The sequence below is a fragment of the Lepisma saccharinum genome, chromosome 1 (assembly GCF_977018435.1).
Source record: "Lepisma saccharinum chromosome 1, izLepSacc3.1, whole genome shotgun sequence".
In the NCBI taxonomy this organism is placed as follows: Eukaryota; Metazoa; Arthropoda; class Insecta; order Zygentoma; family Lepismatidae; genus Lepisma; species Lepisma saccharinum.
In genome coordinates, this window is record NC_139229.1 from 28,616,117 (window position 1) to 28,643,989 (window position 27,873).

A 27,873-nucleotide genomic window follows, 5' to 3' on the forward strand; every position below is an offset into this window, starting at 1 on the left:
TGGAAAAAAACATTGGGAGGGGGGGGATTAAGCCCACCTTATGCACAAAATTACAAGGCAACCGCATTACCACTACACCACCAAAGAGGCCCTAAAACATATCTTTATACATAAATATTTGCATGTAGTGTGTGTTAGTCACTATATAATATAATCAATACTAAATTATTTTCTCTAGGCACTAATCATATATGCCGCATCATGAAGTGTTACAAAGGATTAGGTTAGAGGTTGGGTGAAGGAACACTTAAAATAATCACTGCCAACATTCCTGTCTAAAAACCACTAATTAACAATCCTGTTTTTAAAAAAAGTTCCCTATTTCCCGTGAAACCTCTTAAAACCGGAGTCCTATAAAATCGGTAAAATACGTTCTGTTGCCCAGCCAGCTCTGGTGATCAACTTCAGTTTGAGAAGTCGTGAAGGTTATTTCCCCTCCTTCACTGTTCCACTTTCCCCTCCATTACGTCACCATTCCAACTTGAACTCTCGTTCCACCCCGGCTGCTCGGGACACTTCTGGAGTAACATGGAATCCTATCTTTCGATCTTTCTTCATTGTTCTGTCCCATTTTTTGAAAAGTTTTACCCATCCTTCCTCTAACTTACCCATCCTTACCATCCCTGTTTAGTTTTATATTTCTCCCAGTGCAAATGCTCGCAGTCTCGTAGACGTTTCTATTCAATTTTTTTTTCTTCTTTTCTAATAACCTCTCTCTTATTGATTTTATGTCCTCTCATGATTATATGTTCAGATAATCCAGTCTTGGGGACTCCTTCCCTAATGTCGTCCTCGTGTTCCCCCCATCTTATACGCATTCACATTTAATTCCATATACGCCTTTAGATTCTTCAGGGTTTCCTTCTCCTTCTTCTCCCTCTTTATATTTGATAAAATGATTCTCTATGTTCCGAGGGGCCTTCATCCGACACCTAATCCCGTACTCTCTTACTGTTTTCTCAATTTTTTTCTGATACCCCTTTAAAGTATGGAATCCCTACAAAACTAATTTTCTCCATATTTTTTTCATTCTTTCCTCATGTTTGTCCCTATGTAGATAATTTTCTGCGCATTCCATAGTATTCTTTTCATTTCGTGGTTCTTAAAACCATTTTTCCTTTCCACTTCCATTATCCATTCTTCTTCCTTTTATCTTTCCTCCTCTCCATTACATAATCTTCCTGCCCCAATTAAGAAATTTAGGAATATGTTCGTTTTAATCCTCCCTGGGTGTTCCGATTTTTTATTGATATACAGGCTAACTGTTTATGATATACCCCCGTTCTTATTTTCTTACTCATTTTGGTGATGCTAATATCTAAGAAATTAATCTTATCATCAACAAGGTTTTCCCTAGTGAATTTGATCCGTTTGTCTTGCTTTCCTAACCCTTCAAATACGATATTTAGCCCTTCCTTCTTTCCTATTATTAGAATGTCATCTACGTATCTCCTGTAAAATTTGATATCATCCCCTACTTGCTCTAGGGCCACCTTTTTTTATATAATGCATAAAAATGCTGGCTATGATTCCGGATACCGGGTTACCCATTGCCAACCCCTCCTATTGTTAACATAGAAGTAGTTATACCCAGTTACCAGTGCGAACCACCTAACGTACTCCCATGCTAATAAATACTGGACCATGCAATGTGACCACAGGACGGGATGGCCGCCATCTTGTCCGCATCGCTGTAATGGACCGTACATCTTCGTCCACAGCGCTGACTCGATGCTGGAGCACTGCAACGGCTGCGGACCTGTCTGCGTCGACAGTTCGACGCCATCTACTGTGGGCTGGACTGGTGGCACGCATGGCATTGCGTCAGCTTACATTGTCCAGAAACCCCAAACACCTAAGACTGCAATGGGCATGTGAACTCCGTTGCTGGCATGCTGAGTGGCAAAATGTAGTGTTTTCGGACAAGTCCCACTTTAACTTGTCCCAAAGTGATGGCCGCATACGTGTTAGACGCTACCGCGGTGATATCACAACATTAACTCAAACAATAGTTGCAATATGCACCTCCTTTTAGTAGTCTGAATTTTCTGATTGGCCATTATTCTTCTTCAAGGTTGGAAAGATAATTTGCAAGTCATGAATAAAATTGGTTACATGAGCTAGTTTCCTCACATTTTAACCAATTTTAAATGAACACTGGTTCAAATCCCACTTTAAACTGTTCCGAGTAGCCTTAAACTTTCATTGCCGATTCCATTGTATCACTATCCTAAGTCCTAGCATTTATCATTAAGTTATTATTTTTCAATGTACAGGGTTCCCACATGAACTCCAAATGCATTTTCCCTGAGATTTCCCCAAGTCTTCCAGATTCTTATTTTTTTTCCCCAGAGTACTTGATACACAGTTTTACTATTTTAAATTTATTTTACAATGGCCTGTTCCATTTTCCCCTATAGCCATATCATCCTCACCTTCTTTATTATTATAAGGGATGAATGAGATAGATTAACTTGTACACTATCACAGGAATAGAATTTTATCAATAAAATTACAGGAAATTTTACCAATCACCTGTACTTATATGGCATGAAAAATCCAGACACCTTGTTAATATTTTCATGTGTCATAGCATTGTAAAGTAAATGTCTAAATTCGCATTTCCTTTTCTTTTTCAAAGACAAAATCCAATGCAGTCACCTGGTTACATATTAACTAAGGAGGTAAATGAACCGTTCATGTTCTTCAAGGAATATTTGCAACATTATATTGGATCAGTAGAATATTGTTTATCTGTATCAGTAAATAATATGTAACTAGTTTACTGATATTGGCAAAAAAAAGATTTTCAAGAGATTTGTATTTTTTTTTAATTCCCTGAGATTTCCAGGCTCTCCAAGGTTTCTAGGTGTGTAACACCTATTGCATACTCAGATACTAGCTGCGTACTACAGTAATGCACCAAACCACTTAAGCTCGCTCCTACTCGCTCGAGCATTTACAATGAGATATCATATCAATGTGACAATAATCGTAGACACATGTATGTAAAATATCTGTCCTGGCAGTTTCAGCCCACAATCATCTGTTTTATTTACATATATCCCTCACTCTATTGGTAAAATAGACTAAACTACATTTTAACATGTAGATAATGACTACATTTACTTAAGTTTCAATTTCACTGCACCTTTCACCTCACAATCCATATTTGAAAGCCCACTCCCACAGACCGTTAACAGTTATACATGTACTACTGGGGTTTGAGCATATATTAGGTGCATCCAGAAAGTAAGTTTCCCCACTCGCCCACAGGTGGCAGGCCATGTGTATTGAAACCGGTTTTGCCCATGCGTGAGAGGCACATGCCCTGGCTAGTGAATGTCCTAGAAGACGCCTCCCAAAAGCCCTCGGTAGCATCGCGGCAGCGATGAAACATGGCAGCTCTTATTCCATCTCCTGCCACGTGCGATGTTCGTTCGGTGATCAAGTTCTTGAACACACAAAACATACAGCCGATCAAAATTCGTCGTCAGCTTTGCCAGACATCATGAGCAAGCAGATGGTGCATTGTTGGTGCAGGACATTTACTGAAGGCCAACAAAATGTGCCTTACGACGAGCGTAGTGGGCAGCCATCGGCAGTTATGGACGAGCTTGTGGAGCAGGTGAAGCAGCGCATATTGGAGGATCGTCGCGTCACGATCACGGAAATCAGCAGCCATTTCCCGCAAATTTCTCTGTCATTGTTGCCCGACATTGTTACCAATTACCTCTTGTTCCAGAAATTGTGTGCCCGGTGGGTGCCGAAACAACTGACACCCGAACACAAAGGAAAATGCATGGGCATGGCGTTGACATTTCCGCAGCGTTACCATGATGATGACGATTTCTCAACTGGATCATCACAGGGGATGAAACGTGGGTTGCACACAGCACCCCAGAAAGCAAGCAGCAGTCCATGCATTGACGTCACAGTGGATCTCCATGCAGGACGAAGTTCAAACAGACTGTGTCGGCGCAAAAAAGTGATGCCACGGTGTTCTGGGACAGACAAGGCATTCTGTTCATCGAGTTTCTGCCCAGATGTGAGACTGTGAATACTAACTGTTACTGTGAAACACTGGGGACATTGCGACGAGCCATTCAGAATAAACGACGCTGTAAGCTCAGTGCCGGGGTGATCTTGCTACACGTCAATGTGAAGCCTCATATGGCTAGGTGCACTGCAGCTCTTCTGGACAGGTTCAGTTGGTAGGTGTTCGATCATCCATCGTACAGCCTGGATCTCGCTCCCAGTGATTACTCCGAATTGAAAGATGTGGTTATTGGAATCCCCCAAGGATCGATACAAGGACCCCTATTGTTTTTATTGTTCATAAATGACATTCCAGCAAATGTTGAAACCACCCAAGTCACTCTTTTCGCTGATGATACTACGGCTTTAGTAGATTGTGTTAACGATGTAACTTTAATTTTTAAAAAAATGGAAAAAAGCTCTTACTGAACTACAAAGCTGGTTTTCAGCAAACAAACTTTCTATGAACAACGAAATAACTAATATAATAAAATTTGGTGTATCTAGAGCCAAAAACTCTTCTATTAAGCAAGATAATTTCACAGTAGGGCATGCTGTTATAACAGATACTAACAATACAAAATTACTTGGAATGTTTATAGACGAGTGTCTAAACTGGAAAGTTCACATAGATCATTTATGCAAGAGGCTAAACACCGTATGTTACCAATTAAGAATTTTAAAAAATAGTTTCAATACAGTGTGTATGCTAAATATCTATTTCTCAAACTTCGAAAGTATTTTGAGGTATGGTATCCAATTTTGAAAGAACCACAATCTTTACAAGTAAAGTGAAAAAATTGTTATTGGAATACACATTATATTCAGTTCAAGAATTTCAGGAATTAAATAACTTTATAAAATAAATTTAGATTGTATACACTATATAATATGTACTTTTACAGCACTAGTTCACTTCAAGAAATAATTTGTCATTGTATGTTTTACTATTATAGTGGCCGCGGTGGCTCAGTCGGTAATGCGTCTGACTACCATGCTAAAGGTCCCGGGTTCAAATCCAGGAACTTTTCTAAAGGTGGAAGCGGCCCCGGCACCCATCCAGCGTCGAATAACATGGGTACCTGGGGGAAACCCTGGGGGGTAAAGGCGCTCAGGGGCGTGATGCTGATCACATCACCCCCACTCACGACCGGATCAAGAAAGTGTGGGGCGTTACCCCCACACCCCTATACACCTTCATGGCGTGGTGCTATGCACAGGGGAACACTTTACCTTTTTTTATGTTTTACTATTATATTATGTTATATTATTATAAAAAAATTCTGCCAAATTGATGTATAGATATATATTACGTGCGATGTCACCATGCTGTATTTTGTAATGTACATGCACCAATGCCCCTCGGACGTACTTTCAGTGAGAAAATTGCTCAATAAAAAAAAAACTAAAACAACAAACAAAAACACCTGTTCTTGCACCTGAAAAAGTTCCTGTCCGGTCAGCATTTTCACAGCAACAAAGAGGTTCAGACGGCTGTCACACAGTGGTTCGGCACCCAGGTGGCAGACTTCTACGATGCAAGTATACAGAAGTTGGTCCCACGCTGTGACAAGTGCCTCAATTCCGGCGGGAATTATATTGACAAGTTACTGGACAAGTGCTGTATGTGTGGCAATAAATCATTGAATGAAATAATGTTTCCTCTTTGTGCACGACCCCAGGGAAACTTACTTTCTGGATGCACCTAATATCACTCATATTGCCTGTTCAAGCATTATTAATTCGAGCGAAGAAGCATTCGATTCCGAATGCTAACAAGTTATCCATGCAAACTATTTAGTGCTCGAGAGAAATGCTCTATCTGCAGCACTCTACTGTGCACCTATAGATTCAATATCCTGGCACTGATAACCACTACACAATGGGGGTCATTTCACCACCACCATAAACCAATCACCTAATTACATGATTACAGAAACAAAGATGAGTTGATGATCTCTCTGCTTTTCCCTGCAATATTTTGTACTAAGAAAAGCATTATGTGCAAAATAATATATTTTCATCCATACCTGGTGCAGGATAAGACATGTCAGTTCTTTAAAGTATATCCTCGGCTTCCTTGGTCGAAATTTTATTACAATATGGACACTATCTGCAGCCTGGATAATTCCACTTGCAGGATAACATTCAAAAGTGCCAGAGCTCATAAGATCAAACTGATATGTAGCTGGCACTTTGGATGCATTAACCAGTAGAATATCTTTCAAAACTTCTGCATTTGGTTGCTTGCAAACAAATGTGCAAACATTTTCATCTGAAATAATTCTTGGACCTAAAAAGAAAAAGTAAATCTGCATTGCAAGAAAATACACAGCAATACATATGGAAAAAATTATCAAGGTTTTTAGAAAACAGTGTCACAACAGCCAGTGAGGGTCAGGGCCTACTGACTGCCGGTCTCACTTTCCCCTACCGAGGTGGGAAATTATGCAACCAGTTACGGGGTGATGTGTGGTCAGCACAATGAGCCCCCAGTCACTGTTGTAGGTTTCCGTGACCGGGTTACGCTACTCATTCGTAGCTCCCCGATATCCTCAAGATGGTGGGTTGCCACTGGTCCCCTTACTCATGCCGAAATCTCAGGAGAAAGTTGTTACGCTTCCCCTAGAAGACTCGAACCTGCGTGTATTCTGTAGCTGGATACCAAAGCCTGATGCCTTAGACTGCACAGCCTCTGTGCAAGACCATTATAAAAATTACACTGATCAGAAGTGCAGAAAAAGACTGCAACTAGATTGAATGATTGATTTGGTTTATTTTACTTCACTTTTCTGTCACCTTCTTACTAATTCGGACGATGAGGATGAGTGATGATATGATGAAATTTATGCAGCGACACTCACAAAGAACATCCATGTCCTGGAGGTCGGCACATGCAACTTTAGATGGTTAGTGAAAGAATAAAGTATTCTTAATTTTCTTTTTGATATTCTGGGCTGTGTGAAATGCAGATATAAAGTGCACAACATATAATAAATTTCTCAGGTTATTTAATGTCTACGTAACCTTTGGAAAGTTTGAGAGGCAATGTCATCCCCACCATTCAATGAATGAAGTATAGCAGAGAGTGGGAGTTTGTTTCACATAGAATAGAAAGGTATTAGTTTAGTAGATGTGTTTCAGCCTCATGGGTTCTGCTTACAAGCCTTTGTCACAAACATAAAAAGGAAACTACTAATTATGCTGCTACAATGAAAATATTTAATATAAAACAATGCAATGCAAAACAATAGAATATAATCAATCAAAACTAAAAGTACAAAAAAAAAATCATGCAGTGCCTTCACATATTAATGCAGTAGACAAATACAGGTCACAGGGTCACCATTGTGCTTGAATTTTCAAATCCAGTTCATTTTTTTTTAAACAATTCAAGTTCACTTATGAAAATTTCCATTACTTCTTTTAAAAAAATAACAAGGTTGTTTTTCCCCCCTGTGTATCAATCAGAACAAGAAACATGCCATTATATGTAAATGTTTGCACTCTTAGTAGCCAAATTTTAAAACCTGCAGCAATATGGTAAAGTCAGACATGGATTAGAATGTATTGACTAATTATTAACCTTTTTTAGGAAGACCATTCCGGTGTAAGAATTAATTACTTTTATTCCGATCTGGTATTAATTGATAAATTAATGTTTTAAGGCCACATTTCAAAATGTGTAGCTTTATCTTAGTTGGATTCATAACTTTCTTAGCCTGTATTTGTAAAAAAAAATATGCTGGCTACTGCATTATTTATTAGTTTTATCTACCCCTGTCCTACATTAACATTTAGAAAAACTGAAAAACAAACAGTTACAGTAATAAATAATAATTATTAGGGCTACGATTTTTATGGCCTAAAAATCACCAAAATATGCAAAATAAAATATGCTCTTATGACCTAAAATTTTACAAAATATGCACTATAATTTGAAAAACTTATAACTGGACTGTTTCAAACACCAATGTCTAACAAGCTGAAATATTTTCACATATACGTACTATTTTTATTTCAGTTAATGGGCCCCCGAGTTGCAAAGCTAAAAGAATACTTTCTGTAAAGGTTCAAATAAAAATGTAAAAGATTTTGCTGCAGTACAAAAAAAAATAACCATTGAGTGGACATGGAAGTAAATGACTGTATATTCTTGAAAAAGCAAAAATATGCTGAATATGACCGAAAATCCATCAAAATTTGCTCTATCACGTAGAAAAATAGCCAAATATGCCCTTAAAAAGCACCTTAATTCAATTAGTTTCTTCACAATATGAATTTCTATACATTTAAAAACACATCACCCTTACCAAAAAAAAAAATGCAAAGCATTAAAATCCCAGCTCTAATAATTATGTTTGATGGACAGAAGTAAGTTCTTTAAGGATTCCAGTGTAATTTTCTGAAACTATTAGAGCATCAACACTTACGCTATTTGAATTGTCAACTGCAAAAAGCCGACCTCCTTGGTGAAGTAACGCAGCATGCTACGATGCCAGGGGCATGGGTATTCTTAGCGCGTGCTCCTTCACCAATTTCATCATATCCTCATCCTCATTGTCATGATTAGCCAAAAGTAGCAAAAAAAGCAATGCAAAATAACAAAATCAAAGTCAACTTCAAAACAGGCAACATTATGCATGAAATGAATGGATTTCGAAGTACTTTCAGCCATATCAAAACAATGGAAAAATAATACTCAAGAGGGGCAGATACATTTAAAATATTGTTCATGTCAATCTTGCCTCGTGGAATGTATTTGACATCGGTGCCACTGATTCTATGGATACAGATTCCTAACTACCAAAAGGAAGTGCATCCAAATACATTTAAAAGGGAAAAGATTACAATACAACACATAATCTTATATCTCAAGATTACAGAGACCACTTACCTTTGCTCTTTCCTTTTACAATAATTTGTCTTGAAACATTAGAACTGTCAGTAATATTGAAGTAATCAAAGTTAACTGCATCAGGAACATTTGGATTATACAATATCTTCAGCTCACCTAGTTGACCTGGTCCAATTTCAATCCTGTATTCATTGAAATCAAATGTATGATCCAATGGGTTTGTATATGGATCTCTTTTCACTTCATATGTCTGTACTTCCTACGAAAGAAATGTTCTTAAAAAAGTTCAAATAAGCCCTGTTGTATATGACAAAAAATATAATAACTGTTACTTTTAAAGTGTTTTTCTATTCTTGTAGCAATGTTTTGTTCTGGTTCCTCAGGACTTTTTTTGCATCAAGAATAAAATTTACTTTAAAAGTAATATTTATTGCATTTCTGTATTTAGCATGTATATCCTGCATTTTTCTTACAGAAAATTGGATGGAAAAAATGGGGCGCAGCTCACACTTGAGATTATTAAGTCATATATTTAGTCTGTTTAGAATTTATTATTTATTGAGACTGTTCCCCCTGTGACTATATGCTGCAACCGAGAACCGAAGTGAGGGTGGTGTGTAAGAGCAGTGGCCATGGACTGTGTGCCACCTGAGTTTAATTTTCCTAGCTGCACACAGCACCATGTGACAGGCATTCATTTCTCACAATGTAGTCGGAGTTGTGGACAACTAATCTGCTCCCAAATGGAGGTGTACGATTTCAGCATGGAAGGTCAAAAGTGTACCATGTGGTTCCTGTGGAAAGAAGGTGTTCCTACAGCTATGATTCATAATCTGCTACAAGCAGTCTGCGGCTGGAGCGCCGACTTGTCAAAATTATTGGGGGGGAGGGGGCTCTGATCACTAAAATAAATTAATGAATGACTCACTCTCTCCCTTTTTTAAGTTTTAGCCTCAGTGTTCAGAATCTCATAAAAGCCAATGAATTCCTCAAAAATATCAAAATTTTTATTCACAGTTCGAATGCAGAATATTAATTGTCCATGGATGGATATGTCACAAGTTTTGTCAAACATAATAACAAAATATTCCCGACTTTTAATATCTGCTACCATGGAGCGCAAAACAGATCTCCCTAATATATCAATGATCTCGTTCTGAATGTCATGTGAGAGCCATTTGTAGCCCGAACGTCCCATCCACTACCCTAGTTCATGCACATCGTCTTTTGAAACTTTTTTTAGTAAAAATTATAACAATACTCATAATTATATACTTAGTATATAGTAATAAGTCATGTGTTTTGCTGTCTCTGGTCATAGCCCCCCCCCCACAAAGTTGATGGTCTAGAACATTTCAAATGTGTATTTAAAGTTAAGTTCATTTGGCACAATTCAGAGTAAACTTCACAAGAGAAGCAAAATAATACCGGGTGTCCGAGAAGTCTTTGTATGATAATAAAAATTAACTGTACCTGCTATATGCAACATAGACATGAAAAAATGGTACCAAAATGTTCGGAATCTATTCACGTTTTTTTGTTTCAAGTTTCTGTAACGTTGCAGTAGTGTAGCAGTGCCAGTGTCCAGCAAACCGGAAATGTGCACAAGTCAGGAAAAAGCTGAATGTATCCTGTGGTTTCACGAGAGCAGGTCACAAAAAACAGTGCAGACACAGTTTCAAACATCGTACGGAAAGGTGCCGCCCGATGTTAGGAGCATTAAGTCGTGGTATGACAAATTCAAGACCACAGGATCTGTTGCTGACGGACCGAGAAGTGGCCGACCATCAACCTCAGACGAAAGGGTGGAAGATGTCAGAGTGGTTTTTGTGCGCAGTCCGAAGAAATCCGTGCGTACGGCCTCACATGAATTACAGATGCCAAAAAGTTCTGTTCATGATGTGTTACACAAACGTTTACTGTTTCGTGCGTACAAAGTGCAAATCCTGCAGGCTTTGTTGCCCAATGACGGCAAACGCATTGACGCTGATAATGGCTAGCTGGAACGTGTTGCTTTTTCAGACCAGGCGGTCTTTCGTGTCAGTGGTTTAGTGAATACACACAACGTGCGTATCTGGGGTAAGGAGGCCCCTCATGAGGTGAGGGAGTCGACCATGGACAGCCCGAAGGTGAATGTTTGGTGCGTGCTGCTGCATGACAGAATAATCGGACCGTTCATTTTCTGTGAGGACACCGTAACACCTGGAGTGTAATTGTTTGCTATTCCGCAATTGCTAGAATACCACCCACATGTTATCTTTCAACAAGACGGTGCACCGCCACATTGGAGTCTGGAGGTTCGTTCCTATACCTTGATCAGAAATTTCCTGGAAAATGGATTGGTCGAGATGGACCGACAGTGTGGCCTGCACGATCTCCAGACATAACCAACCCCTTTACATTTTTTATGGGGTTATGTGAAAGACAATGTCTACAGAACTCCTGTATCCGATCTTGCAACTCTGCAACAATGGATAACGCAAGTCATCACATCAATCCCTCCTGTGATGTTGGCTAATGCATGGCGAAAAGTTCAATTTCGACTAGATGTACTCCGTGCTACCAAGGGTGCTCATGTGGAGATATATTGATTTCTTTCCTATTGCCAATAAAACTTGAATAGTTTCCGAACATTTTGGTACCATTTTTTCATGTCTATGTTGCATATAGCGGATACAGTTAATTTTTCTTTTCATACAAAGACTTCTCGGACACCCGGTACATTAGATCCTCTTAAGCAAAATTATTTGGAGGTTCTGCCCCCACATCGTTAACATTGGGGGGGCTCGAGCCACCCCAAGCACAGGCCTTTGGTCTGTGGTGAATCTGCTCCAAGTTGTGCAACTGTGTCCCACTGGGGAGGCAGGTTTCACAGTACCATGCCTGACATTAATTTCTATGTCAGACATCTGCTGAATCATGCCAGGGGATCGAGATGAGCGACAACATACAGGGTTGGTTTCATAACAAGCACTCACACTTCCAGCTGTGAAAACTACCACCCAGCGGAACACAGTTGCACGACTTGGAGCAGATTCACCACACACTGCTTGTACTGGATTATGAATCACAGCTGTAGGAACACCTTCTTTTCACAGGAACCACATGGTACACCTTTGACCTTCCATGCTGAAATTGTACCTAGGTACACCTGGCAGCACCTGACTTACCCAGAACTCTGATTACACTGTGAGAAACAAATGCCTGTCACATGGTGATGTGTGCAGCTAGGAAAATGAAACTCAGGCAGCACACAGTCCATGGTAACCGCTCTTACACACCGCCCTAACTTCGGGTCTTGGTTGAGGCATATAGGCACAAGGGGCACAGTCTCAAACAATTCTGAATCGCCCAAATATATTACTTACACTACTGTATACAGGACTTCTACTTTTCAAAGAGGGTTGGGATTGTAAGGTGGATATTACATAGCTGCAATCTAAGGGGGGGTAAGGGGGTGGGGGAAATTTTAAATTAGGTTTGCATTTATTACTTTTGTTTTTACCAAGTTCTTTACTGGTTCCATTAAAAAAAATTGTTTGTCTCAAAATTTCAGAGAGGGGTGTATCCTAATCACCTCCACTACGTATGCCGCTGATTATATATGCATATATATTCTTCACAACACTACCTATTTTGTAAAAAATACAGAGATAACCAATGTCCTCATTTGTGTACCAACAACAGTTTCTGCTTGTCACTCTTGCTAAAGTCATGACTTATCACATGTTGCATATGTTACACAGACAAGTGACAATGGAAGTGATAATAAAGAAATGAAATGTTAACTACTACCTGAACCCCTACATTTCCCCTGTACCATTATTGGAGAAATATGCAACACTGTAATACTTCTCAACATAGATCCACCACTGCATTTGAAACCCTGACATGAAAGTGATGTGGCTGGCTCTTTGCCTGCAGGCTGGGAGCTCCAGCGAACTGCTGTATCTGCGCTCCTAAGACTGCTCACTTCAGCAACCTGCCGAAGCAAAGTTCGCGATGCAGAAAAGACAACCAACCGACCGACAGGTATCGTGGCTTTCCACATCCGATGGTAACCCTCGTGATGTGGACAAGCTGAACCCCAACCTCCCACATTCCCTTTGAATGTGGAACCACGGTTCATTTTGGGTATCCAAAAGGAACCCTACTCCAACAACGAAATTGCATACTGGCATGGATCGCTCAAAGGTACTGCGGCCGAATGGTCACGTTATCTGCCTGGTTACTTGCATGGTGGGCAAAGTTAGGTCAGCACACAAGCAGATTTACCAGTCCTGCTTTTACATCCGTCAATTCCTGGCGACTTGCAAGCATAAGTGGAAAGACATTCCCATGTGCCTGCCGGTGAAATACCACTACTCTCACATTTCCTGTCTCAAGCGGTAGGGTGGGACGTGGGTGTTGGACCTCCAGCCCCAGTGGGTGCCGTTCACGATACAAGACCCATCGGTCGCCGGCTGACCTATTCTGGGGACGACGTCAGGTGGGGAGTTCATCTGAGGCAGAATATCTGTCAAGGGCAGCTCACTGAGGCCAAAAACCTCAGGTGGAGCGAAAGGACAAAAGCTGAGGATAAAATGAACCTCTCTTGCGACGGTCTAAGTTCAGTTCACATTCCATGTTGGTTGGTGAACAATCATACGCATCCCCACATTAAGAAGAGCCAACATTGAAAAATCAAAAGGGCGAGTCACTATGAACGCTTGGTGACCATATACCAGTTATCCCTATAATAACTTTTCTGTCACTTCCCGCTGGAAATCCTCCTTAAGTAATGAGGAAGTCCGTAGTTTGCATATTTTCCAAGGTTTCAGAAATCTTGGTGCTAGCTAGTATAAAGAGTGGTCGCAAAGTGAGCGTACCACTTTTCAACACTACGATGGTTTGGGTTAATTGCTTGATATGGTCACATACCTGATGGTTTAAGAGTCCAGAACATTGATATGGAGACTGTCACTTTTATAACATCCAAATTCTGCACCATGCTCTGGCAGATGTTTTGTGGAGATTATGGGGTCAAGTACAGGAAGGCATCTTTCACAGATGCTTGTAACTTTAGTGTTGTATGATACCAGTTATTTCAGGCTATGTCGTTTATGAACCACCAAAGATGAGGTCGGGATTTCTTGGAAGTTCCGTTAAGGGAGCTGGGTAATCTTCAGAACCTCTTGCCCAGTAAGGGTCATATTATTTAGGTAATGATACACTTGCAACACAATGTGTGCCAGAACATTGTGCAGAATTCGGCTGTGCTACTAAAATGACGGTCTCTATCAGAGGTGAGGGAGGCGTCCGGTCATCGGCAGATGCGGCGATGACTTAGCAAATTAATAAAAATACTGCATTTTAAATATTTTAGAGAAGAAGTAAAAAATAAGTCAGAATATTCTCACATTTGTGAGAAATAAGCCAAGTGACACCATGAAACAGCTAGAAATATGCTAGAGATTCGCTAAGTTTAGCGCATCGGAATGAGAGCCCAGTACTATTCCTCGTGGCCAACACTCGCGGTACGTTTCCTATTGAAGGCAATGGTGTTTGCTGGCCCAGGTCATCGCAGAAAATGTGTGAATCTCTCTACCTGCTCGGAAGACATCCGACGACCGCTTGGAGTTCTGGTCATAAAAGGCCTTTTTTTAACAGCTCCCATGTTTACGGCAGGGTTTCTCTGATGTCATCAGGATTAAATTTTTTCCGAGTGCTCTTCCCACCGTTGTAAAGCATGCAATGCAATGATCTAATACATGCAATTAGTGATGTCATGAGTGAAAAAAAAAATTAAATAAACTGAAAAATCAGACATTCTTTCAATTATGTTAGACGAACCATCTAATGTTAACAGTAGGTCTCAATGTTCAACTGTCTTGAGATCTGTGCATAAGGAGGAGGGTTTATTGGTTTAATTGATGTGAGTACCAATTGTATATCTGACAGGTTATTTGTTCATGTAAAAATTGTCAATAAGTAGAAACTGGAGGATAAATTTATTATTGCTCAAACTTATGACGGGTCGCAGTTATGTCAGGGCATGCAGCAGATTTGCAAAAGAAGGTCCAGGACAAGTACCAGATGGCGTTAGTCACGTGTTGCTACGCTCAAGTATAGAATGAATGAATGAAATACCATGTATTCTTATCCACTTTGTCATACAAGAACGTTAAAAGAAAACCATCCCATCCTTTTCACAACCCAGGTGGTGTTATAAATCATGCTTAGTTAACACAGTTGAACAATACAGGGAGCCAATAATTGACTCTAATATTTTATGAGAACTGAAATGGACCAGCAGGTGTGCACAGCGTATGGATTTGTGCACTTTTTGCAATGCTTTCAAACAAATCCGGGAAATTTTCTAACATTGGAAGCGGCCCCCGTGCCCACCCAGCATCAAATAACATGGGTACCTGGGGGAAACCCTGGGGGGTAAAAGCAGTCAGGGGCATGATGCTGATCACATCACCCCAACTCATGACCGGATCAAGAAAGTGTGGGGCGTTACCCCCACACCCCCTATACGCCTTCATGGTGTGGTGCTAAGCACAGGGGAGCACTTTACCTTTACCTTTTTTTTTTTCAAACAATATTTTTACTGAAGACATTCTCCTTTGATGAAAAGATTCTCTCGGGTTATTGACCAGGTGAATTGTGGAGAAGATTCCAAGCTTTCGTCATCTTCAGGGTAGAAGTGAGAGTGACGTTAGCTATTGAAAGCTTCGAATATTTTTGGCATTTACCGAGGACAAATAATGTCACCCCCTTCTTCCAGGTTGGAAGATCGACTCTGACATTTGACAAGTCTTGTGATGACTACGTAAAAATGTGACGCTTCACAACTGGTCTCCATACCGACGATCTGGACTTTTAAGTATCACATATACGTACATATCAAGCAATCAGCCATAACCATTGTAGCCCACTTTATGACCACTCTGTACTTCTGTTTCTGAGTTCATCTTTGAGTAAAATTCCACAGAATCTCTAAATAGAAATGTGGCTAAAACAATGAATTATGTGGTTATTGGTTGGTTGATTTGGTGTTTAAAGTCCACTTTATGCACAGTAAGGGTAATCGAGACTGGACCTACGGTTTAAAGTGGGATCCGAACCACTATGTGCCTCCACAGAGTATCAAATCCAGGACCCCTTGATTACAAGGCAACGACGCTACCACTGCGCCATCAGGGAGGCCCTTTATGTGGTTATTATATTATATTTATAGATCCTGGTAAAATCTGATTTACCTTGTAGCCAAAAAAAACTAAAATAAATAGCACGCAACTCATTAAAATCTTTGGTCCCAACCTGAATGTGTTCCTCCCTGATTATGACCCAGAGAAAGGGTCAAAAGCTGGGAAATAAGTTTTAAAATGTATTTCATGATGTTTCCTTATGTTTTCTGGCTACAAGATAAATCAATTTTGCCATGATTCTTCCACCACGTGAGATAAGAAGTTTTCCTTTAAAATTTAATGTTTTACTTTTCTGCCACTTTTGGCTAATTGTGAAGATGAGGATGACTGATGATATGATGAAATTGATGAAGTGACTCTAACAAACAACACCTATGCCCAGGTCGGGATTTGAACCTCTGGCATCGCAGTTCGCTGCACTAACCACTCTGCCAGAGGTGGGCAATTTAATGTCTTTAGATGTGTTAATTCATACACTTTTTATACCCAGCAGACTGCCATCTCAGAGTGATCAACACAGTGTGCTACGGCGCCAGAGATCCCAGGTTTGAATCCTGGCATGGACATAAATGTTCGTTGTGAGTGTCACCTCATCATATCATCACTCGTCCTCAACTTTACAATTAAAAAGCAACAGAAAAGCGAAGTAAAATAAATCAAATCAATTTTACCCAGTGTAGTTTAAAATGGCTCTACTTAGTAAATAGTACAAAAAAGAACAAAAATAATCAATGCAAGTGAATTATCAACTACATAACAAAACCAATGACAATATCAAAATTTTAACAATACATACATTGCCATTATTTTCTATCTTTATTATCCTTGTTTTGACAGTGCCTGCTGCAACTTCTCCCAAGTCAAAGTAGTATCTGTTCCAGTTGTTGTAACCTATCAAAAACAGAACATTAATTTAATTCTTTACATAAAATAATAATTTCTTGTTACTTTATCATAATCAACACAAAACTGTTATTTGATAGAGAGAAATGACTTTTGCAACATGAATATGAAAAATACTATTTTTTCTAAAAAAAAAAAATATTGTGTAAATGTTTTTCATAGGGATGTACCTTAAACAATGATCTCAATTTTCACACCCATCTGGATTCTCCATCAGAGATTGTGAAAGGAATAAACATTATCAGATAATGTTAGGCAGATTCATGCATAGTAAAGGAGGAATTGGCTAAATATGACTTCCTGGTGTTGATGAGGCTTCAAGCTTTTTACATGTTATTAAACCACTTACCTATTATAACTTGTGTGTAACGTTTATTCCATTCCCAATCTCTGATGAAGAAACCAAGCAGGTTCGAAAATTTGAATCTTTGTTTAAGGAACATGTCTAGCCATTAGTGTTTTCTATTATTTATGTTGCTGACAAGATGTGGTGTAAAGTTCAAGCTTCTTTACTGACCTATATTTCACACTGAGAGGCAATTGATCTACGCTTTACGAATTTACTACATGCACACATAACCAAAAACTCAATATGCTGACCAAGGCAGAAATTTATTTTATTTTAAAACATAAACTAAAAGTTACGTTTCAACCTTCTACCAAGGTCTTCTTCAGATCTGTACCAAATACAAATGAAACAAGGTACAAAACAGGAAGATATATATATGTATACACAAAAATCACTCCCCTCCAGACACAAGAGTATTAGAAAGTTGTTTATCTGAAACATTCCTTTCCAGGTGTTCCAGCAGGTGCCCTTCTCCTGTCAACTGTTGTTTCACCTGGAACATGGTTGAACTCCTTATCTCGCACTCTTTTTCCTTACCCTTTCTTCCTTCTTTTCTCCTCCTTCACTCTTGTCCTTTCCACTCTTTCTAACACCTTCTTCCATTCTTTGTTAATCTTCAGTCCCCCATTCCAGTTCATTGTGTCTTCTTCCCTTTTCTTCTCTATTTCCTTGGCCTCCTTCCATTTTCTCACTAGTATTCTCTTCTCCCTTCCTATCTGCTTAGCCTCATCCCACTCTATGTCATGTCCTTTTTCTCTCATGTGCTTAAATATCGCATTTCTCTCTCTCTTAAGTCGTACATCATCCCTATGTTCTTTCAACCTGTCTTTCAGCCTCTTTTTCATTTCTCCAATGTTCACACTCTTGACATTCTTTACACTTTACTTCGTAGATAATCCTTCCCCTTTCTCTTCTCTGTTTTCCTTTTTCACGTTTGCATTCTTCGCTATTCTTAAGATGCTTCGTCCTCCCTTCCTGTAAGTTTCAATGCACACTTTACTAAGCACTTTGTATATCATTTCTGTGGTCTTCCCCATATTCCTTATGCCAAACCACCCCTCTTTTCCTTTCTCTTCCTCTTCTCCCCTGAAACTTTTCTTCCTTCTTCTGTTTATGTCCAGTCTATCCTTCTTCTCGTAGCATTTCTTTTCCAGCTGTTTCCATAGGCTATTTATTTTGCCTTCTTTCTCACATTCTTTCATGCATATTTTCTTGAATCTGTCCTCCATATTCTTTATAAAATTTCTTTTTGTCACCTCACTTACATCACTTCTTTTGTGACAGAATACCCCTGCTGAACACTGCTTCTCATGCCAAGTGGTTTCAATTCCTTGTCCTCTCTTTCATTGCATCAATGTATGTAGGTAGCTTATCTTGTCGCCGTCTTCTATTTCGAGTTCCAGCAACATCCCTCTTTCTTCATCTTGTATTCCTTTGCAAATATGTCGAGCTGCCTCCTTGTTCCCTTCCATATGCCAAAATAATTGTCCACATATCTGCAAAACAGAATTATTTTGTCACCTCCTTTTTCGACCACTTTCTTTTCCCATTCATTCATTACAAACTCAGCCAATGCTGGGCTTAGGATAGAGCCTATATTCAGTCCTTTACTCATTAACATTATTTTATCCCCCATTTTACTGTAACCGTTATTCCAAATGGTTTCCAGCGCCTTCACTATCCTTTCACTGTTCTATTCTCCTATAATTTCTTGTCCCATTCTCTTTCTAACACTGTCCAAAATGTGTCCCCTCTTGATGCTTGGGAACATACTTTTCACATCTAAACTTGGTCAGCATATTGAGTTTTGGTTATCATGGAAACAAGGCTTAATGTTGTTATCAATGCACACATAAAATTTTCACCTTGTAATCAAGGAGTCTTAGGTTCAATATTCGATGGAGACATATAGTGGTTTGCATTCCATTTTAAACTGTACGCCTAGTCCCAGTGGCGTACGCAAGGGGGGTAGGGGTTACCGAGTTTAAACCCCCCTCTTGAGCTTTTGAAATATTATGGAAAATGCTGTAGAAAAAATTAAAAATGGCTAATTTATCACAGTCAAAGATCTGCGACAGTAATAATAATAATAATAATAATTTGAATTATTATTCCCATGCAGCATGAAGAAAAACACAACATTTCAAACACAATCTAAGTGGCCGCAAAGTTCAATTTTGCAATGTTTTTTGCAAAAAGTCACGCAGTGACTCTCGCGAGAATTGTGAAAATTCCTTGCTTCGTCCTTATTGCAAACGTTCTTCCCGGTACTGATTTCACATCCCCTTGTGAACTCTCAAGTGATGCTGAGTCTACATCCACATCATTAAATAATGTTGAAGAAGTGCTGTGAATCACCTAGAAGTGATAAATGTGTTGGAATGTCTATAAACTTACTTTTCAATGAAAACATAGACTCAGTGGAATTAAGCAACATGTATTCTTGCGCTTCATCATCATCCTGGGCAAGTTCCATAGGTAAAGGTAATGTAAATTCCCCCGTGCATATAGCACCGTGCCATGAAGCACACGGTGGGCCCCAAAGATTCTCGATCTCGAACTATTTTGCAGGTGATGTGATCAGCACCATGCTCCGGTAGCCTTCATTCCCCAAGGTTGCTCTCAGGTTCCCAATGCTATGAGGCTGGGTGCGGAGACAAAACTGGATAAATTCCAACCAATTCCGGGAATCGAACCCGGATATCCCACGAAGTTGTCATTTCATATTTCGATTATTTCAATAAATTTAATATATTTGCTTGTTTTTATGTATTTTCTTCACACTTAAAATGTCACACTTATCATATACAAATAACTGTTGACTAGACAATTATTTTGAAACAAAAGAAATGTAATTTTGTTCTATTTCTTTCATAAATAGCAGCTGCATTAGTAGTAATTATTAGTAGTAATTAAACTAATTAATTAATTAATTATAAGAATTATTAATTAATTTATTATTATTATTTATTAATTAAAGTATAATAAAACAATGCTAATGTGAATTTGTAGAAAGTTTTCAAAATAACACCCCCCTTGATGAAATCCTGCGTACGCTACTGCCTAGTCCCAATTAGCCTTTCTGTGCATAAAGTGGACTTTAAAAAACAAACTGTAGTTAAATATTTGGTACATTTCAATACAGGGCTAGCATAAATGATTCATTCATTTTGAAAAGGCTATATTTTCAAAAGTATTACACGTACACACACATGAAAGATATATGACAAGAACCACAAACTCACCAAGTTTGTATTGTGTATTCCAGGTGGCAGCACGAGATCATTATCTTTCCGATCGGATGTGGCAGTGTGAATTTTGTCGACTAGAATTTTGCGTCAACATGCGGGAAGCATTGGAGGACGAGGATTTCGCCACAAAGTTGATATTCAGCGATGAAGCAACGTTACACTTATCCGGGATTTTGTCTTCCAACAAGACGGGGCACCCCCTTATTGGAACATCCCAGTTCGTGACTACCTGAACTTCCGCATCACTGGATTGGGCATATTTGTGAGGATGACCTAGATTTGTTCCCCTGGCCTCCTAGATCTCCTGATTTAACATCCTGCAACTTCTTCCTGTCGGGGTTCGTTAAGGACCTTGTTTACGTACCCCCACTACCGCAATCCTTAGTCGAGCTCAAAGAACGCATCAGTGCTGCAGTGCAGACCATTGACAGGGCTATGCTACAAAATGTATGGAATGAGCTCGAGTATCGTCTGGACATGTGTTGTGTAACCAAAGGGGCACATATCGAACATTTGTAGAGGGTGTATAAACTTGGTGAGTTTGTGGTTCTTTTCATATATCTTTCATGTGTGTACGTGTAATACTTTTGAAAATATAGCCTTTTCAAAACGAATGAATCATTTATGCTAGCCCTGTATATGCAGGCGTGGATAAATTAAGAAGCACCACAATCACTGGTTTCTGATTTGTGACAAATTGGAAAAATTCCAACCTTAGATCACACACCCTGAAAATCGAACCTGGGTCTGCAGCATGGCAGTCAGATGCCCTAATCACTAGACCACCGAATGTGGTAATTCAGCTAGGAAGAAGTACTGCCAAAGGAATGCATCTTGCCAGGCTTGGAATGGAAGAGGAAGAAACAGGTTCATGTAGAACTGATGCCATCAGAAGAAAATTCTGTGGCTGACATACCAACGATTTTTCGAATAAAAATCATTGAAGCAAACCTGATTCTTGGTTCCATCATTTTTTATTTGTTGTGATAATATAAATATACATTATGTACCAGAAATATAACTCAATAACTGTAACTCAGTAACTTTCCGAACACTTTTTACTCACTTCAAGAATGAAAAATGTTAATATTTCAGCATTTTTTTCTTTTTTGTTAAAAATGTACTTGGGAGTGTTGACAAAGTGCTGATAAAGAGAAACTACAGGTCTTGACCTCCACAAGACAGTCCTCATGATGGTGAAAGCATAGGATGGACTCAGATAGGTCTACCTCAGAAACAGACATGCCCAGCTCATGTTATCACAGGAGCTCCAGCAAAACTTGTTCTATTCATGTTCTCATTTCAATAATATCATGTATACATCAAGTTTGAAGGCAATTGATTGATCTGGTTTGTTTTACTTTGCTTTTCTGCCACTTTTGGCTAATTGCGAAGATGAGGATGTAATGATCAATTTCTTCTTTAGACTTCTTTGTTACTTAGGGACACACACAAACAACACCCACTTCCGGGCTGGGATTTAAACCAGGGACCCCTCGCATCGTTGAAGGTGATACATAATCGCTTTTTGGCTAGATTTCTTGAGAATAATTGCAAGATTTGAAGATTGTAATACAAATAGGCCAACGGATGAATATAATAGAAAAACAATGCATCCTTACATTCAGATGTTTCTCCTTAAAGGTGGAAACACTTCGTATAAACAAAAGTGGAGAATAGCATGATCTTAGACAATAAAAGAAGAAACTGACCTTGTAAGTGTCTTGTATTATTATTTTTTTTAAGTTCTTAGATAGTTGTTGAAAAATACTAAACAATGCATTGAGTGAAGCTAAGAGTGAATAGTGCTGAGGTTACATCATTTGATGCAGCAGGTGTTTCTGTTTGCACAGGTCGAAATAATAGTTAGAAATGGCAGAACGACTGAAGATGACCGGACCCTTCTCCGATTTTCTTCATATTTGGCATACTCACTAATTGAGGCCTCCTAATCACGAATCTGAAGTTAAAAGTTGTCGGAAACGTCTAGAAATTGCAAAATAAGCTAAAATAAGGTGTTAGTTTTTGGAATGGAAACAGTCGATTTTCGCGAAATTTTTTTGTTTCACAAGCAAATATACATATTCCTGATACTACCATGACACCAAATTTTAACTAAGGTTGCCTAACCTAACCACACGTCACTAACTAACTCTCTAGCCTTCTTAAACCCGAAGGTTCATGGCTGCAGCAACACAGGCCTTCCATGTTTCCCTATCTTGAGCAAGATCTATATACTCTTTTCCATCCCTACCGATTTCCTTTAGGTCCATCTCAACGTTGTCCCTCCATCTTCGTCTTGGCCTTCCTACAGGTCTCTTACCATCAGGTTTCCCAACAAGAATCCTGTAAACTCCTCTTTCCTCTCCCATTCGTGTCACATGGCCTGCCCACCTAAGTCTTCTTGATTTAATTATTCTAATAATATCTGGACATGAATACAAATTATGTAGTTCTAAATTATGTAACCTTCTCCACTCGCCTGTCTCCTCATCCCTTTTAGGTCCAAAGATTTTCCTAAGGATCTTATTTTCAAATACTCTCAATTTATGTTCCTCTTTCAATGTAAGGGACCAAGTTTCACACCCATATAATACTACAGGCAAAATTACTGTTTTGTATATTTTAACTTTTAGTTTCTTAGATATTAAACGAGAAGATAAAAGTTTATGAAGAGAGAAGTAACATGCATTTCCTGAATTAAGCCTACTTTTTATTTCCTCTTTAATATAATTTTCATTTGTTAATATTACTCCTAAGTATTTGAATTTGGAAACTGGTTCAAACGAGTTGTTATCAATAATGGGATTTTGATTATTACCTAACACTTGGTTTCGGCAAGAAAGCATATATTTAGTTTTCTCTTTGTTAACTTCCAAACCTATCTCTTTAGCAGTTTTGAAAAATATTTTAGCATTATTCTTAATTGTATTCACATCATCCCCCAGTAAGTCTACATCATCTGCATATGCTAACAACTGAGTCACACCATTTAATTTTAGTCCTTCTTTAGTTTCTTTTACCTTCCTAACAGCATATTCTAAGGCAAAATTAAAGAGCAATGGAGATAATGCATCTCCTTGTTTTAATCCATCATGAATTGTAAATTTGTCAGACACATTAATACCCACACGAATTTTACTTTCTGTTTCACTGGTGCATACTTTTATCATACTAACAAGCTTCTTAGGTATTCCAAACTCTACTAATATATTATATAGTTTATCTCTTTTGACCGAATCATATGCTTTTTTGAAATCAATGAATAGCTGATGGACATATTGATTATATTCCCACTTTTTTTCAAGTGTCTGTCTGATGTGAAAAATTTGATCTGTAGTTGATCTGTTACGTTTAAATCCACATTGATAATCACCTATAATTTCATTAGCATATGGGGTTAGTCTTGTTAAAAGAATGTTAGATAATATTTTATATGTTGTTGAGAGTAGAGAAATTCCACGGTAATTATTGCAGTTCATTTTATCACCTTTTTTAAACACAGGAACAATTATGGATTCTTTCCACTGTTGAGGGATTTCTTCTTTATTCCATATTAAACAAATTAATTTATGAATTTGACATATTAATGAATTTCCACCATATTTAATTAACTCAGCTGGTATTAAATCAGTGCCAGGTGCTTTGTTATTCTTTAGCCTTTTAATAGCATCTTTAACTTCAGTCAAGTTAGGTTCTGGAACTAAAGGTTCTGCTGTGTGTACTTCATTTACTTCTGATTTATCTCCTACATGGACATTTAAAAGGTCATTAAAGTAGTTCTTCCATCTATTTAGAATATCGCTTGGGTCAGCTAGAAAATCACCGTCTTTATCTTTTATCAAGTTTACTTTAGGTTGCCACCCCTTTCTAAACTCATTTACACCTTTATATAAATCTCTGATATTTTTATTTTTGCTGTTTGTTTCAATTTCGTTAATTTTGCTTTTCAAGTAATCTCTTTTTTTACTTCTAAATGTGCGGTTAACTTCTCGCTTTATTCTATTATAATTGTTTAGATTTGTATCATCAGAGTTATTTAACCACCTAAGTCTTGCCTGATTTCTTATTTCTATTAGATTATGACATTCGTTATCAAACCATGGCTTACTTTTTCTTGGTTTATGGTATCCTATACTTTCTTTAGCTGCTGATTCTATTGCATTACGTATGTGCTCCCAATTCTTATTTACGTCTGTTTCATTTATATTTTCATCATCACTTAAATCCTGCAACACATCAAATCTATTTGACAGTTTAATTTGGTAATCTTTCTTAATTCTTTCATCAGTAAACTTTCCTGTATCAAATTTTATAACTTTTAGATTTTGTTGCTTATGATTTATCACTGAGAGTCTTTCTCTTAATTTAGCAATTACTAAATAATGGTCACTGGCACAGTCAGCACCTCTATGTGTACGAACGTCAATTATACTAGTATGCCTTCTCTTATCAATGAGAATATGATCTATCTGATTATGAGTTTTACCATCTGGAGAAAACCAGGTATATTTATGGATATCTTTATGTTTAAAAGTGGTACTTTTCACAATTAAATTCTTTGAGGTTGCAAAAGTAATCAATCTTATACCATTATCATTACTTAATTCATGAAGACTTTCTTTACCAATCGTGGGTTTAAATGTCTCTTCTTTGCCAATCTGTGCATTACAGTCACCTAACAGAATTTTCATATCATACTGAGAAAATTTATCAAAGACCTGTTCTAACTCTGTATAAAAATCATCTTTAATATTATCATCTTTATCTTCCGTTGGTGCATGTATGTTTATTAAAATAATTTTACACCACCTACCCTGTAAAACTGCATATGATATCCTATCATTAATAAATTCTACTGTTTTAAGAGCCGAGATAATTCTATTATTTATAAAAAAGCCTGTTCCAAAATTATGATTTTCAGTACCACCATAGAAAAAAGTATAATTTTTAGTTTTACAATTCCCTTCTCCTGGCCACCTAACTTCCTGGACAGCTACTACATAACCACACGTCAATGGTTCGCAATCATTTTGCAATTTCTAGCCAAATTTTAACTTCAGATTCGTCATTAGCAAGCCACAATTAGTAAGTATGCCAAATATGAAGAAAATCGGAGAGGGGTCCAGTCATCTTCAGTCATACCGAAATGGCTTTCATGAACATAAACAAGCTAATTTTAAGATATTTTTCTCATCCCCTGAAAGGAAGTAAAAGGAAGGAGATAAAGCTAGTGGTCAGCCCATGACAACTTAGAACAATGTCAGAAAAGACCATGTTTTCAGTGCCACATATCCATCAAAGGGTCACAACTTTAATATCTAGTGTGTGCACATTTTAGAGGTTATGATTTCCCTTGTGGGTCCAGTTTTTTTAAAATTATTAATTGATTTGGTTTATTTTACTTCACTTTTGGCTAATTGCGGTAAAACTGTCAAAGCCGGGAATCGGATTTCTTCAAATTTACAGAAGAAAGGTTGTAGAAGTGTTTTCTCACATTTTTCAATGTATTTGGCCGTTAATTCATGTATTTTTCTATAATAAGGTCCGTCCAATGCACGAAAGCTGTTGCTTGTATTTCCATCCATGTACTTGAACCGGATGTTGCGAGCATCTGATGACATAATCCCCGGTAAGTGTTTCCAAACACAGTTTTACACTATATTGCCCAACCTAAAGCAACCTAACCTAACCTTACCGTGATGGTGCATGGGGCTATCGTGAATGGTTTTTGGGGCTATTCGTGGATGGTTTTACAATCCAGAATGGTTTTTTGGGCTATGTGTGAATGGTTTTTGGGGCTATTCGTGGATGGTCATACTATCCCAAATGTTTTTTGGGGCTATGCATGATTGGTTTTTGGGGCTATGCGGGAATGGTTTTCAGGGCTATGCAGGAATTTTTCTGTTAAGAAGGTTGAAACACTGCTTTGCCGTTTGAAACACAACGCTAGTCAAGAAATTGCCTGCCATTTTGCGTGTTCAGGAAGCGAGAAAAGAACTAACAATAATTACTCGATATGTCAACAATAGATATTAATTTTGTTAAAAAAGCAGGTACTATTATAGTATGGGGGTGACACCTATAAATCAATATTTCACACTTTATTACATTGCTAACATACTATTTTGGAATGCGGAACATTTCCTAAGGTGAAATATTGCATTTCTAACTAAGATAATGTCTATTTCTTACATTTACGAATATTTACTGTTACTTGTTATTTCGATTCTGTAACACATTATGGCAGGCGATATCGTACTGGTTCAATGTGCGTTGTGCGAGTGTTTTCTCGATTTATGCACTGTTGCAACCTCGTTCACCGAAAAATACCTACTTTCGTGCCCAGATTTGAAATTATGCTAATACCTCGCAAATTGACGTTACCTCATAAACCATTGATGTTAGCGTCACAAACCATTGACGTTAGCCCCACAAACAATTCACGTTAGCCCCAAAAACCATTTTCCATAAGGTAAGGTTAGGTTAGGTTAAGTTAAGTTAGGCAAGGATAGTTAAAAAAAAAAAAAAATACTAGACACGTCATGTTCTAGTGAAAACACTTAGAGTTTGAAACACTGACTATGGTGTTACGTCATCTTAACAGACGGAACATTGTGCTCTCATGCAGAAAGCATATGGAGGGAGCAGAAACAGCATGTCGGACAGAGATTTTCACAGAAAAAAATATGTATTCGCATTAAAATGTATCAAAACTACATTCACGAACTTCCACAATGCTACAGAAAATGATTTCTGTAAGTACTTTCTCCTGTAAATTTGAAGTAATCCGTCACCCCTATACTATAATGTTACCAAAAAGCAAAATCCCTTGTTAAACAATCTTTCGCAATGCAGAATAAGTAAGTACGAATGTCAACAATTACAGAATAAACGAGTTACAGCCGATTCCCGGCTTTGACAGTTTTACCCTAATTGCAAACATGAGGATGAGTGATGATATGATGGAATTGATAAATGGACACTCACAATGTACACCTATGCCCAGAATAATATTGGAACCCAGGACCTCTGGCATCGAAGTGTGTTGAGCTAACCACTCTACCAAAGAGGTTGGCAGGTCCGCCTTTGATTAGCCCTTTTTTGCTTCTAGGTATAGCTTACAATTTATATTTTCTGAAATATAATTTGTGTATGCTGTATCAGAGGATTTACATCAATGATTTATCCACAATTTGTGCCCTCCCAAATACTTTTCCAATTTTTATGAAAAAACATCAGATATTTTTCAATGAGGTTCAATTTATTGCCATTTGA

The 27,873-nt window shown here is 38.2% G+C and overlaps 1 protein-coding gene across 1 annotated transcript in view; it reads right to left on the reverse strand.

The window, feature by feature from the left end:
* LOC145994065 (cilia- and flagella-associated protein 65-like) overlaps positions 1 to 27,873 on the reverse strand; it is a 45,709-nt gene that overhangs the window by 16,859 nt on the left and 977 nt on the right. The window contains exons 2-4 of the mRNA XM_083130153.1: positions 16,889 to 16,983; positions 8,936 to 9,155; positions 6,069 to 6,331 (exon numbers count right to left, since the gene is read on the reverse strand). Of these exons, the coding sequence (XP_082986279.1) occupies positions 6,069 to 6,331; positions 8,936 to 9,155; positions 16,889 to 16,983 (578 nt within the window). The remainder of the gene's footprint in view (positions 1 to 6,068; positions 6,332 to 8,935; positions 9,156 to 16,888; positions 16,984 to 27,873) is intronic.